At 37.8% G+C, this 15,476-nt stretch overlaps 1 protein-coding gene across 1 annotated transcript in view; it reads right to left on the bottom strand.

Moving 5' to 3' along the window:
• Window positions 1-353: 353 nt before the first annotated feature.
• The window catches only part of carm1l (coactivator-associated arginine methyltransferase 1, like), a 66,538-nt gene continuing 51,415 nt past the window's right edge, over window positions 354-15,476 (bottom strand). Inside the window, exons 8-13 of the mRNA XM_063068985.1 lie at window positions 12,663-12,744; window positions 11,841-11,926; window positions 10,679-10,768; window positions 8,623-8,760; window positions 5,720-5,809; window positions 354-2,591 (exon numbers count right to left, since the gene is read on the bottom strand). Coding sequence (XP_062925055.1) covers window positions 2,579-2,591; window positions 5,720-5,809; window positions 8,623-8,760; window positions 10,679-10,768; window positions 11,841-11,926; window positions 12,663-12,744 — 499 coding nt within the window. The 3' untranslated portion in view covers window positions 354-2,578. The remainder of the gene's footprint in view (window positions 2,592-5,719; window positions 5,810-8,622; window positions 8,761-10,678; window positions 10,769-11,840; window positions 11,927-12,662; window positions 12,745-15,476) is intronic.

Here is a 15,476-nt window from a genome sequence, read left to right on the forward strand (position 1 = left end):
ACTCTTATTTAAATCTAGTTTTGTGACAAATCACAAAAGAAATTCAACTTAAAACATTATCCACTTTTAGGCAATCATTATTATTCTCGTTGCTGACTTAAGGTTGGCCTTTCATAATTCTCTCTACTCCTTCTGCAGCCGGTGCTAATAAGCTCTTTGTAACAGAAACTATAGATTGCTCAAGCATTCATTACCTTGGAGAAGAATGGTTGCAATGAAGTACAAGTATTTTTCCTATTTTATTAAGTGTGGCAATATGTTTATGGATTTTCTTTTTTTTAATTATTTCATACATTTAAAAATATTTACTTTTAGCTAAATGCAGAGCATGTCAAAATTTTTTTTTCATCCTTCTTGGGGGCAGAGTTTGTACAGTATTTCCAAGGATTGTAAGACATACTCTAAATATGATGCTGTATACAACAGCAAAAGCATGGTATGGAGTACAAAACTGCCCATGACAATGACAATGCTTACATTTTGAGACAATGAAAGGATACATCTTTAATGTTAGACAAAGATTCATGCAATTGTCAAGTAAATATGACAGAAAAGAAAACAACCTTCACACAACCTAAGGCCATTGTTCACTTTCATCCTATTAGCTGCTACTCCCAAAGCCACTGGTATATGAGGCTAACATTTTTTATCCAGTGAGCAGTGACTCTTGCCCTCTCTCTGAAAGAAGTGCATTGCTGATCAGGCTGGCCTTAATACAGATATTCCACCATACAGACTCTACAAGAATGTGTCCACATCTATTGCATCAATTCAATTTTCAGCTCTCAAATTCATTTGAATACATATTAAAAAGTGATGTGAGTGGAACACAAAGTTCCAGATAAGCATTTGGTTTTGGAGTGCAGATGGTTTACATGAAAAATATTTGTCTATTCTGGGAAACTCACATCCTTTTAAAGAGAAAAAAGAAGGGAGAAAGTCCTTGGTAAGGGAAGTGTAGCAACGCTTTTGACTCCCTCCTTGGAGATGGGTGGAGTAATTTAATGCAGTATCACAACTGGCATTTAGCTTAGATCATTTTGGGAACAGATGTTTTATGGCTTGGAAAAGGTTCAAATCTGCAAAATGTTGAGATATGATTTGTAAACATGGTTAGAAAATTGAAAAGAAACAAACACATACCACTCTATTTCTTTCACGTGTGTGATCATACAAACGGCCACCAACAATTTTGGTTTTCTTTTGAAGTGGGTGATCTGGTAACTTTTAAACAACCTCTGAAATAATAATAAATAAAACTATAATTCGACACAGATGCACGATGATTAACAGGGTAGGTTGTCGGGTTAAGAGTCCAGTTTACTGCTCAAAAGTCTGACGACAGGGTGATTGAAGCTGTCCTTGAGCCGTGTGGTATGTGCTTTCAGGATTTTATACTTTCTGCCAATGGGAGAGGGGAGAAAAGAAAATGTCCACGGTGGGTCGGTCTTTGATTGTGCTGGCTGCTTTACTGAGGCAGTGAGAAGTGTAGATAGAGTTCATCGATAGGAATCTGGTTTCTGTGATGCGTTGAACTGTGTTCACAAGTGTCTGAAGATTTTTATGGTCATGGGCAGAGCAGCTGCCACACCAAGCCATACTGCATCAGATCGGCGGCTTTGCATGGTGCGTCAATAAAAGGTGACAAGGATCAATGGGTCATGCCAGATTTCTTTAGCTTCCTGAGGAAGTACAGGCGTTGGTGAGCTCTCTTGGCCATGACATCAGCATGTATAATGATTAAACCAGCCATACATTGTTAGAACTAAACTTTGTTTGCAAATACTGCCCAGGTGATTGGTGGAAGATACAGTCAGCAGCTTGTGAATTAGGGCATCATTCTCTGCTTTGGTTCATTTGTGGAACAGTGGAATGTGTAAATTATATTTAGTTATATCTAACCCAGACACAAGATATTGGGCAAAACAATGGTACAGGCCCAAGCATGGACAAATTGCAATTTAATCAGTGAAAATATTTAATAATTGTTGCAGGTCATAGAGCACAAATGCCAAAACATCACAGTGAAAAATATATTTGATATACAGTATAGAATGCTAGAGTTATAAATAAGCCATACTTATTGATTGTTTTCATTTAGGTAAATATTGAAACTGTTTCTTGTAATTTATCTCTTAAAGTTGCAAGTTAACCAAATTGCTATATAACTGTCTTATTTACACAATACTCTTGATTGTATCTGACTTAATAATATCTTACATGTACACAGTAATACTTTTCACATACATATATAAAACAGACTACAAATTTATTATTTTATTGCCTTGCAGCTGACAACAGATGTATATCTGGCTGCCTTTTGTTAAATTCAAACTCTTGGGCTGCATCTGATGCTCTGCACAAGTGCTAGCAAGTTGACATTTGTATTTACACATGTGCTTTGTTCACTAGTAAAGGTTGATAAAAGTATTCTGGAGAACGGATGCTGCAATTTGGAAGCATCATTTTAAAAAAGCTGGTTCAAACTGCAGCTTGATTTTGTTCTACTGCAGTCACCTGAGTACCTTGTTCAGAAGAAATGCTGGTGTCGGTTTCAGCTGAGCTTTTCCAGAACTCATCATTCGTAAAAACTAAAAAAAAAGGAAAATTTAAAAAAAAATAAAAGAACTCTAACATTTATATCTAAGGACTAAGCAGTATTTACCTGGTTTCTACATTTTACTGCAACAACGATGAGACAGCATAGAGAGGACAGACAGCGGCTGGTAGAATAGTGCGAGCACAACAACTTGCATCTCAACATGGACAAGACCAAAGAGATGATTGTGGACATTAGGAATAAGCAGGCTGACCACTTCTCACCGCACTTAAATGGCTGCCCTGTGGAGAAACTTAGGAGCACCAAGTTTCTTGGAATGCACATAATGGACGATCTCACCTGGTCACTCAATACCATCTCTTCAGTCAAGAAAGCACAACGGTGTCTCCACTTCTTGAGAAGAATGAGGTGAGTGAGGCTCCCCCTCCCCCCACCTCTCACATCTTAACCAATTTTTACAGGAGCACCATTGATAACTTGAGTTGTAGAGTCCTTGAAAGCGAGTCCAAAGGTTGTGGAATCATAGTGTTGGTGTGAGTGAAGTTATCCCCTCTGGTTCAGGAGCTTGATGGCTAAAGTTAAAGTTAAAGTCTGTCCCGAGCCTTATAGGCCCACCAGGCCGGTGTTTATGCTGGTTTCCGTGGCGTGAAGCAACTGAGAGTACGAGACTCCCCCCGCCCCCCCCCCCGGATAGGACGCCAGTCTATCGCGAGGTTAACCCCCCAGCATTTTGCTGGTACTCATTTTCAGCTGGGTGAACTGGAGCAGTGTGTTGTTAAGTGCCTTGCTCAAGGACACAACATGCTGCCTCGGCTGGGGCTCAAACTTATGACCTTCAGATCGCTAGTCCAACGGCTTAACCACTTGGCCACGTGCCACACTGAGCCTGATGGTTGAAGGGTAATAACTGTTCCTGAACTTAGTAGTGTGGGACCTAAGACTCCTGGACCCCCTTCCCGATGGCAGCAGTGAGAAGAGAGCAAGGCCTAGATGGTGGGGATCCTTGGTGATGGACGCTGCTTTCCTATAGTCCTTGTTGCACTCAGTTTTAATCTTTTTTTTCCTCACTTATTCTCATAACTAAATTCGTTATCTATAATTTTTTTAATGAAAATTAGTGATATTCATCACAAAATACAAGGGACCTAACATATGCTGCAGAACCCCTACACTTAAATCAGGCACTGAAATTTCCAAGGAACATTTTTCACATTTGCTTAAATAGTTCTTTGTACTCTGCCATCTTTCCAGTCTTCCTCTTTAATATTAATATTCAGCATTGATTCCGTATTTAATATTCAGTATTGATTCCCTGTTTTGCAAAGACAGACACAAAATCAAACAGATCCATATTCATGTCTTTCACCTCTATATTCAAGATGTGTTTTAGTCTTTAGTACCCCTAATTTTTCTCTTTATATATTTATATAATTTCAGGGCATGTAATATGAGTGCATTGAGATACAGCACAGACTCCTGTTTATTTTTAAAGCAACACACAAACTATTCACTTTGAGATTTTAGTTTTTGTTCCAAACTGATTTTGGCAATTTTATGTTGGTAAAAATCAAGGATATTACATGACTCTTCTGATATAACTTGAACGTAAATGGACAAAGAAGATCAGAAAGATTTTGGTTACTGCCCCTTTTTAAAAGCAGCCTTTTGAATTCTCATCAAGAAATCTAATCCAGCATTGGGTTTCAATGCCTTTCTGACTTACTTACATTTTGGTGTTGAATCAACTTTTGAACTATTTGGTTTTGAATTTGAACTCAAGGAAATGTTTGTTTTTGTGTCAAATATGTCTGGATTATTTCAATTTGCGAGGTCTGTATCACATTCAATTCAGATGCCACTATCTATTAACTCAGACTTAGTTCATCTCAAGCAAGGATCATATACATATACAAGGATCATAACTCTTTTATCACTAATCAAATCCAATCCTTTCTGAGTTCCTACCTTATACAAAAGCACAACTTGTTAGTCAAGCTAAGAAAAAGAATGTGCTCATTTTGTCTTTAATGGCATTCTTTCTGATTGATGTCTTGGTGTATATGTTTGACACGTTTGCTTTGCTTCTCTTCAGTCCAAGTAATCTCATTTGTTTGACAAAGTCTCAAGTGTGTTCTCACCCTTGTTCATCAGATATATACCTGCAGTAGCTTGTGGTGTTAATCTATGCTTCAGCAAAAAAAAATGTTTCAAGTGATATTTCCCTTTGAATTTCGAGTCCCTTGCACCACTTCTGCAATCTCTGATGAAGCTTAAGAATACTCCAGGATTGTGGTGGGGAAGTTCTCATGATGCATCAGGCTAACTTACCGCTATAGCTCTCTCTGATCACTCTTGTTGGATTGGTCAGGAGGGTCAGCATGTTGGGCTTTCCTCATCTGGCCAGATGAAGAAAGATGGGTGGGAAGTATGGATGATGAGGTAAATCCAATTCAATTCAGCAAAATATTTAAATCTCTTTGCTCCTCAGTTTCTATATTTGAACATTAAGGAAACATTCCAATTTGACTTTGACTTTATTTTGAGTGGATAACTTCATGTGCGCTCACAATTAAATGCCATCTGTTACATATTTTTTCTACCAATTCGATATTCCTTCAATGGATTCAATACATTTCCTTTAATCCTTCAATACATTTTAGTCTAATTTTATACATTAATATCTTCAACAACAAAAAAAACTGTTGATGCTGGAAATCTAAAGTAAAAACAGAAAGTGCTGGAAATACTCAGGTCAGGCTATTTCTGTGGGAAAAGAAACAGAGTTAATTCAGATTGAAGACCCTTCACCAGTTCTAAATGTCCTCAACTCCTTTACAGGCTCCTGAGGAAAAACGCAACAGAACCAAATAATATCGCTCATCCAGTTGTATAAAGATGTTATTCTTGCATGCTTGAATTTACACTGGACTAATTATCTTAGAATCTGAAGACCTTTACTCATTGATTCATTAGTATTCAAAAGTCTTGTATTAAGAACCAATATTTCTTCCAACATCATTGGATGTTGTGTACATCTAATAAGTTCAAGAAGTGAACCCTGTTTTATAGTGCAGTAAAACTACACTCCAGTGTTCATCTAATGTAAACTGTAACCTTGGACAATAGCAATTTATAAAGGAACAGAAAATAATGGCTTACCTGAAGAAAGGATTCTTTAAGTCTAGCAGGTTCCCAGATTTGAACCCTGTTTGTTCTACCATTGCCATAATGTGAATATCATAACTTTGTCTGTAATTTGAAGGCAGAAGAAATCCTAAGTAAAACAAATGTATTTACTTTTTGAACAACAGTCAGAGAATAGGGGTTTATTACAACTGGGATATTGATGGAAATATAGAACTAATACCAGTAAGTTTTCATGAATAGTAATTTACTGTCAATTATCACCTCCTTTGAATACCTACTCATGGGTATAATGCACATTGAATCATTATGCCCATGTCTACATTATAAGACATCGCAATAAAGGACCCAAGTAATTCATGCCAACAATTTATTCCTCTCACAATGATGCAGTTAAAAATGTTGGATGATACATTCACTGCAAAGGAATTTTCATTATTACATAAAGGTCTGCATTTTTGTCACCCATTGATTAGTGGCCAAGATGTCCTCTCCATGAGCTCTCATGATTGTCAGGTAATGCACAATAAGCCCTTTCATACAGTTTCCCAAGACTGACCTAAATACTCTCTGGATCCATCACTTATTGAAAGAGGGAAATAACAACATTCTTGAAGGTAACATAATTGTTAAAGCCCTATCTAAATTGTAATTTTGTGCAAATCAATGATTAGGCCTTCAATTGAACATTTTGGTTTGAATTGTCAGAGTTGCAATCAGAAACTGGAGACTGGAATTGGGAACTGGAGTGCAATCAGGAAGCACTGCCAGAAGCCAGGGATGGAACATGGCTGCGATTGAGAAACAGACTGAAACACGGATGGAAATGTGAGCAGCTGTACCTAGAGAAAGCACCTCAAATGCAATGGCTACCCAATATTAAAAGAACCCACATCAGACAACATCCACTCTGGTGCTGCAAACCTCATTAGAATGTAAGAACATAAGAAATAGGAGTAGGAGTAGGCTGTCTGGCCTGTCAAGCCTGCTCCATCATTCAATAAGATCATTACTGACCTGGCCATGGACTCATCCCCACCTACCTGCCTTTCCCCCATTACCCTTAATTCCCCTACTATGCAAAAATCTATCCAACCTTGTCTTAAATACATTTACTGAGGTATCCTCCACTACTTCATTGGGCAGAGAATTCCACAGATTCACCACTCTCTGGGAAAAGCATCATCTCTGTCTTAAATCTTCACCCCCGAATCTCGAGGCTATGTCCCCTAGTTCTAGTCTCACCTACCAGTGGAAACAACTTTCCTGCCTCTATCTTATCTATCCCTTTCATAATTTTATATGTTTCCATAAGATCTCCTCTCATTCTTCTGAATTCCAGCGAGTACAGGCAACACAGTCTCTCCTCATCTCTGGAATCAACTTGGTGAACTTCCTCTGCACCGCCTCCAAAGCCAGTATATCTCTCCTCAAGTAAGGAGACCAGACTGCAGTCAAGACAAAAAAGTATATCTGTTCTTTTAATAAGGACCTTTAAAAGTACTTAAATTTTAAGGAAAAATGTATCAACTACTGACAATAAAAGCATAATTTATGAGAACTATGGAGAAATAGTTTCATTCTATTATCTCAGGTGATATCGTTAAGCATCTTTAAGCAAAATAATACACGAACACTGAACAAAGTAATTTTTTTTTGGTAAAGCAGGATACAGAAGATGAATACACTCATATGGTTCACAGGAGCTTGAAGACACACACTGAACGTTTCAGAACGGCTCCTTCCCTTACACCATCAGATTTCAGAACTGACAATGAACTCCGGAACACTACCTCATTGTTTTTACTCTCTTTTTGCACGACTTACTTAATTTATATATTTCTTATCATAATGTATGGTATATTTTATGTATTGAACTGTATTGCTGCTGCAAAACAAATAATTTAACATGTCAGAGATAATAATTCTGGTTCAGATGTCAAGAGAGATGGTGCTGTAATAGAACTGGGTAGACCAACTCTCTTGAGAATGTTTGGGATTTTTTTTGAGAACCATAATGAAAAGGAAAAATTAACCTACAGTCCTAATTTGCATATTAATCAGCTCATGTCAGATGAGAAAAATACTTGCTCATTTACAGGACCACTTGTAAATCACATCAGGCAAGCTTAGGCATCAAGATACATACAGTGGCCACTTTATTAGGTACATAAACTCGTTAATGCAAATATCTAATCAGCCAATCATGTGGTAGCAACTCAATGTATACGGTATAAGCATGCAGACATGGCCAAGAGGTTCAGACCAAACATTAGAATGAGGAAGAAATATGATATAAGTGACTTTGACTGTGGAATGATTATTGCTGCCAGATGGGGAGGTCAGAGAACCTCAGAAACATGTTGATCTCCTGGGATTTTCATGCACAACAGTCTCTAGAGTTTATAGAGAACGGTATGAAAGACAAAAAAAACATTGTGAGTGGCAGTCCTGTGGGTGAAAATACCTCATTAATGAGAGAGGTCAAGGAGAGTGGCCAGACTGGTTCAAACTGACAAAAAGGTGACAGTAACTCAAGTAACCACGTGGTACAATAATGGTGTGCAGAAGAATGCACAACACATTGAACCTTGAAGTGGATGGGCTACAGGAGCAAAGACAACAATGGACAGAAATACATTCAGTAGTCACATTATGGGGTACTTCCTGTACCTAATAAAATGGCCACTGAGTGTAAATTTCACTCCTTTGGCCAAGCTGAGGCAAACTCTCTTCCTGTCTACACTCCCCACTCCCTTCATTTCCCACATTTAAACTGATTATAACACATTTTTACCTCACTACTAGCTAAGATGAACACTTTTTCATTTGTTTCTTGTTCATCTTAAATTATGTTCTTACCAAATAGGAACGAGACACAAGGGAGTTATTAAAATCTGAAGCAGTTCAATTCTCACCGTTTATTTGCCACAAGTAAGACTTTCCCTGAGAACGTCTCGCCTTCTTTGGCAAACAGTGGGGTCTGTAGGAGACAGCGTACCTGGTACCAGTGTGTCAAAGGTTCAGCAGGAGAAGTTGATAGCCAGACTGTTTTTCTGGAAAAAAAAATCAGTTAGGAGTTTTTTGAAAATATGTTTTGAACATATATTTCCTGTTTGGTATCCTGATTGCAGAGAACACCAATGAATGAAATTTGGGAAAAGAGATAAAGGGCTTTAAAGAGCTTCATTTGAGGAGTTTACACAGACATCGGTAATTTAGTTGTATGATAGCTTTGTGTGTTATAATTTCCACATAAAGAATGAGAAAAAGGAGAATAAAAGAGATAAATGATAGGCCAAAGGTACAAGTGGGAGTTGACATAACATGGAAAGTGATGGACAGCATAGAGGAAAGTGTAGGAAGAGGAAATAAGTCCCTCCTTAGATTCTAATTTATTCGGATCTTTCTGTTCTTTGGAGTATAACTTTCATTCATTGGTTTTAAAAAAGACATGAGAAAAAAGTAAAACAAAATATGCAAATGTCAGATGGAGAGAAATAAATGCATAAAAGTGCCTTTTTGACCATAGACATGCCATACGATTTCACTGTTGAGTACATCTGAAGTGTAGCCACTGCCCAATCACAGGTTATTGATGAAGAGCATGGCTAATGTTCCTCAGCTCCAGCCAAATTGTAAGGAAATATTTTACTCAATTCATGCTTTGCACTAATGAATATAAATAAGGGCAAAACTTTACCACATCAGATTCTGCAAGTCCTTCAATATATTGTAACTTTCCATCTTTCCTGTACCTACATATCTGAAAATCCAATCAAGTTTTTATACATGGCATTGCATTAAATACCCATAAACAAGGTCATAAGTAACTATTGACTTTATCCTTCTTCACATCTGCAATCTTTGATGAATTATTCTGTTTTGACTTCTTCCAAATGTTTCCTTGTTATCCAAATTAATGGAATTTCCTTCGCATGTACAGGTGCACATTCCTTTATCCGAAATTCTGAAACCCAAAAAGCTCCAAAAACCGTTTTTTTTCCGCCAACAGCTGACGTCACTCAGGTGTGACGTGGCAGCACTAGCAGAGGCCGCCAGACATCAGTTGTGGCTCAGCGCTCGTACTGGTTACGTGTGCATTTGCTGTTCGCTGATGTCTTGTGTTCACTGTTGACTTTGTGTTGAATTTCACTGTGAAAGTGTCAAAAAGAGCTGCAGATACCCCTATGGGTAACAATGAGAAAAAGAGAAGGAAGCATCTATCGTTATCAATAACACAGAAAGTGGAGTTATTGCAGAAGCTTGATTGTGGTGTGTCTGTGCGGCGTCTTACTGAAGAAAATAATGCCGAAACTACCACTGTATATGATTTAAATAAACAGAAAGACAAGTTACTGAAGTTTTATAGTGACAGTGACGTTCTACATTTACTCCAATAGGTCATTTACCATGTGTTGGATTCGGTTCCTTTGAAGCTGTATATTTTTATGTTTTATTGAATGTTTTTGTTGGAAATAAAATGTTTTCTTGTCATTATTCCCTAAACAATACAGTATAACAACTATTCACATAGCATTTACATTGTATTAGGTATTATAAGTAACCTAGAGATGACTTAAAGTATACGGGAGGATATGCATAGGTTTGGTGTGCCCCGGGTCCTAAAGTCCACCGTACTAAGCCAGGTTAAATAAGAGACTTGAGCATATGTGTTTTTTGTTATCGGGGGTGGGGGTGGGGTCCGAAATCTGAAAAATTCTGAATTCCAAAATGCAACTGGCCCCAAGGATTTCGGATAAGGGATTGTGGACCTGTACTAATATCGATAAAACCTGAAACGATTGATCATGCCTTCTAATATTTTCTGCAAAGCCACTTGTTATGTTTTTTCTGAAGATATGAAGTGAATACTATTGTTATTAGAAAGAACTTTTAAGGTCCTCTCATAAATGATGCATTGAGAATAAATATAAGCTCCTTGGGATATAGGGAAAAGCAAAGTATACTTACTGTGAACCTACAAATGCCACATCAAACCAAAATGCCAAGCCATGGACCTGCCCAGACTGCAAAATTCGGAAGGCAAAGGGAATCTCCATTCTACATGGGCAAATTTAAAAATTGTTACCAGTGCTACGATAGAAACTTGTTTATTATGAATCTAATGACCTCAAGAAACATAGGTGAAATTTCTGCATTTTCATATCTCACACAGCATCAAAGAGTAAACTGATCATGGCTATTGAAAAAGGATCTACTGCTTTCCTGGCGTATATGATGAATAAACTCTTCTTGGGCTTCCAGCTGGGTACAGGTATCGATTTTAACTGATGTTTCAATGACAAACTCTGTTTGCAATCGAATTCCAGTTCTTACTTAAGAGTGAAACTGTACAAGGTGGGACAGCGGATGAGGACTAACCAATCAAGAGGGACAAATGATGGGAGTATAAATACCACTGGATTAGATACGCCTAGACATCATTCCTGATGACACTGGCAGAGTTTGTAATTGAAACATAGGTTAAAATTGATACTTGTACCTGGGCCGGAAGCCTGAGAGGAGTTTATTCATGATTATGGCTGGTTTTCCACTTCACCTTAAGTGTCTTTGGGCTCCAGGAGGAAAAACCTAAATTTCAGTTGTATGATATAAAGTGAATTTCTGGCCACTCACATAATGGCTTTTAAGTCTTCTGCAGCTTAGTTACAATTTCATCAAGACATGTCTGGCCAGAAGACTATCCACCGGAGAATATAACCATATTTAACAGGAGTTCAGTTTAAGACTGTGCAATTTCTCTTTGAAATTGCACAGTCTTGTACTTAATCCCTGGTTAGCATGGACTTGCAGAATAGAAAGGCTTATAAATGTCTTTAAACTGATAACCTCCCTCATACACAGGTATGGGTCATCAAGAATAGCAAGGTAAAAGGATCATGTTGCATCTAATATTAAATTTCGACAATAGCTGCAAATTATGGATAGCACCATTGATGAGATTATCTGTGAGGAAGACATCAAAATGATTTCTATCATCTAAACCTGGTAACTCACTCTCATGCATACAAATCTCTTATGCTCATTCTATCTCCGACTTTTCCTATGATTATGGCTAATTTCAACAAACACTGGAGAGCAAGTTAGAACTCCAACTATATTATCGACTCACCTATGCAAATCATTTTCTTTAGCTTCCAGAAAGTTCACAGTGTACTTGACAGATCGTGCCATCAAAATGACTACATCAAAGGTATCCTAAGATAGGAAAAATTAATAGACGTTAACCTGGTGGCCTGACATTTTATTCAAATCCTTTTGAGCATTTGAGAAAGCGCAATTTACTTCTGAAATCTACACGGTACTAAGTTTTTAGCAATTTGTAGTGTTCAGCAATCTAACTTCTGACTCAAAAATAATGATAGTGAATACAACTTATTAGGAAAGAAAGGCTAGCAGTGTGGGAAACACATGCTTCAGCGAACAGTCATGTGCACTGGCAGAAGGCTGTGAACTGTGTCCAGATGCAGTTGAGCATTCGAGTAAAAACAATCTATGCCCCTTCACAAGCACCGACCCCCCTCCCTCACAATATGGCAATTCTTTAGCAAATTAGTGCCATCACCACAACAACTTTCATTGCCCATTCATTTGCCCCTCTTTTATTAGATGCAGGCTAACTTCAAAGAGTACAAATTGTTTTGAAATGGTGCAAATCGCTCAAAATTCAGGCTTGATTTGACAGGCTAAAGCATACTATTGCATGGCTGGCTCTGGCTGCACTTCAAGAATCATTAAAATTAACTCAGATTTCAGGTCAAACTGATGACAAGATCCCTGGCTAATAACTTTAACTCACCCATACACTTTGGTTTTGTCAATGATTAATCCTATGTTTCCCAACGACAAATTTAATTCACACTTTAGCCAAAAACTGTTCAAAATTTCAGCGTACTTGATTTAAAAGAAATGCCTTACAACTGGCTACACTTACTACAATTGGCTGTCTGAAGTACTCGTCCATAGCTGCACTGGAAAGCCCAGTCAGATTAATTCCATGGAAACACTGCTGGTACCTGGAGTGAAGGCAGATCAATAGGTTAAAGAAAACACTGTTTTCAGTGTAATTCAGTGTACAGAAAAAACTGTAATTCAACCAGTAAATACACGCGTTCTCCCAGGAATTTAAAAATGTCCAACATACTTTGCTGAGGTGTTATGATAAAGGCATGCCTTGCAAGGTATTTTCATGACTGAGTTGAACCAGGTTTTGAGCTCAAATCTCACAAAGCAGCTCAGCATTCAGCATCTCAATTTGGCAATGAAGCAATAAGAACTGCAAAGCTGAAAATCATTTCCATGATAAGACATCCATTCAACCATTTATCCTCTTTTCTCAAAGTACTTTTCCATTTTCATATGATCTTTGCTTTAAGAGCCGGTACAGTCTTGAGCTGGATCATGTCCAGCAGACAATTCTGTGTGAAGAAGTAAGTCGTATGGTTTGTCCTTCATCCCTCAACAGCCATGAACTCAAGTGAGGCTGCTCTGGAATTTCTGATTGAATGGTCACTATTTCAATAAATCTTTGAGATACCTCCTTTCAAAGTTGAAAAGCCTTACAGATCTTTCTTTTTAAGAAGAATACCAACAACAACCCCAAAGCTCCTAGTGCAGCACCAATACTGTCCCCACTTGGATACAGTTCTCTTTGTGATGATCATAATTTTCACTCCCTTAGCTAGCTACAAATCCACATCCAAAGTTTTATACTCAATTCTCATTTGAAGTGCTTGAACTCACTTGGCCCAGTAATTATATTTTACTTGGTTCCCATGTCCTTTCCTAGTTCTCTCTCAGCACACCTAATCTCCTTATATACAATTTTCTGTCAGTTGTGTAGATAAACAAACCTTCATTTAGGCATTGTTTAATACCATTTCACCAATTGCTTCCAGCTTCACACAGAATCTTTCAATGCAATTGCAACCTGCACAGCACAAGCACATTTGCGAACAGTCGGCACATCATATAAAATATTAAAGATATGGGAGTTCTTTCCCCCAAAGTATTTTCATCACTTGACTTCAGACTCACAAAATACTAAAGCAGTTTTAAGTCATTCATAACTTCTCCATGAGTTCCTTTTACCATGTCCACCTCCTGTATGATTAGTGTGTATCTTATTACATTTTAACAAGAGACGGTGGAATGATTGGATCGTTTACATACCTATTGATTCACAACTTAGTCCTTGCTAAAGACTGCTAGAGGAAATTTTAACTCTGCACGGCAGAGTAAGTTTGGTGGAAGTCAGCCAGCAGCCTAGTTAATATCTTCCCCCAATCTTTTTTATTTCCATCATTTCTTTTACATTATTACTCTATGCATTTTGGACTTTTGAGATAGGAAGAATATCAGAACCCTTAGTGTTCTATAAAAGAGCAATAGTAATAGCTGGCCACGCATACACAGGATAAACTTCATTAGGGCAAAAATTGCTGGCAATGATGAAAATTCTCTTCTAAACAGATAATCTAAATGATAAGTTTGTTCTATTAGCATTTCTTAGTCATTTCTGTTGCCGATGACACCAATGAAGTTGATTCATTTTATTCCCAGGAATAACTTTAGAGAATGGCATCAGTGTTGAGCATTAAGTATGAACAATATCAATGATAATAAGATGAAAACTTATTTGGAATCTTGACAGTGCTGGAGATCTCTGCTCCAGTGGAAACAAGTGATGTGGAGCTTACAAAGCTCTGAATCAGAGAGAAACTGAATTCCTGTAATGGATTACTTACCCTGCTTCACTCTCATGCAGCCTTAGCAGTGTTGGCAACTTAGCAAAAGGAACAGTTTTTTTAGACAATTTATTATTTTATAGTCACATATCAGGCTTAGTGTTAGATGTTAGCATGTTAATAATAGATAAAATAAACTGTAACCTACATACCATGGGATTTAAATCACCTTTTACTTACAATGAGCAAAAGTCCGGATTTTCAACCCATTCCTTAAAGTAATGAAAATGTTCCTTTCATTAAAGAAAAATACCACCACCATTCACACTTCTTCTCTCTGTTTATCCCCCAGTTCTCACAAGCTGAGAGCTAACTTGACATTCCCTTCCCACAATGGTCCACAGAATAGGATTTGAAAAAAAAATGCTTATTCCTGTCTCCCATGTTGATGAATCCATCCCCTAGCACTGTCCTCAACAGATTTGTAACAGACAATGTGCCTTTTCCAATCTCTCTCCCACATGCAACCAAAGTATAAAGTACCTCACTCTAGTATTCTCCCTTCAAGAAAGCAAATTTCCTCTCCCCATGACGTTAATAAAATAAATGGAACTTAGCCTTTATACCACAGCTCCTATTCCCAATGATTGGAAAGGTATCTTTGCCCAGCAACGCTCCACTCTTTCCCACCTTGCGATGTTCTATCTTCACCCTTCACACCCTCTTCCTCAGACATTCTCCCCACCTCCGGCTGTAAACTAAAATAAAACATAGCCCAAAGCCATGCACCCAAAAAATTGCTGGAAATCCAAAATAAAACCAGAAAATGCTAGAAGCACAGGACAACTTGGGTGCATTGGTAGAATATCTGGTACATAAGCTTTGTTTCACTCTCCACATGTGCTGCCTGATCTACTGCATATTTCCACATTGTCTATTTTTATACCACCTTCTACATTTCCAGGCTATCCACCCTCTCCTTCTGAACTCTTATTCCTGTCCCCTCCCTCCATGTCCACCCTCTATCCTTCTTTTTGCTTCATCTGAATCCTGCTGTTCCA

The sequence above is a fragment of the Mobula hypostoma genome, chromosome 16 (assembly GCF_963921235.1).
Source record: "Mobula hypostoma chromosome 16, sMobHyp1.1, whole genome shotgun sequence".
Classification (NCBI taxonomy): Eukaryota; Metazoa; Chordata; class Chondrichthyes; order Myliobatiformes; family Myliobatidae; genus Mobula; species Mobula hypostoma.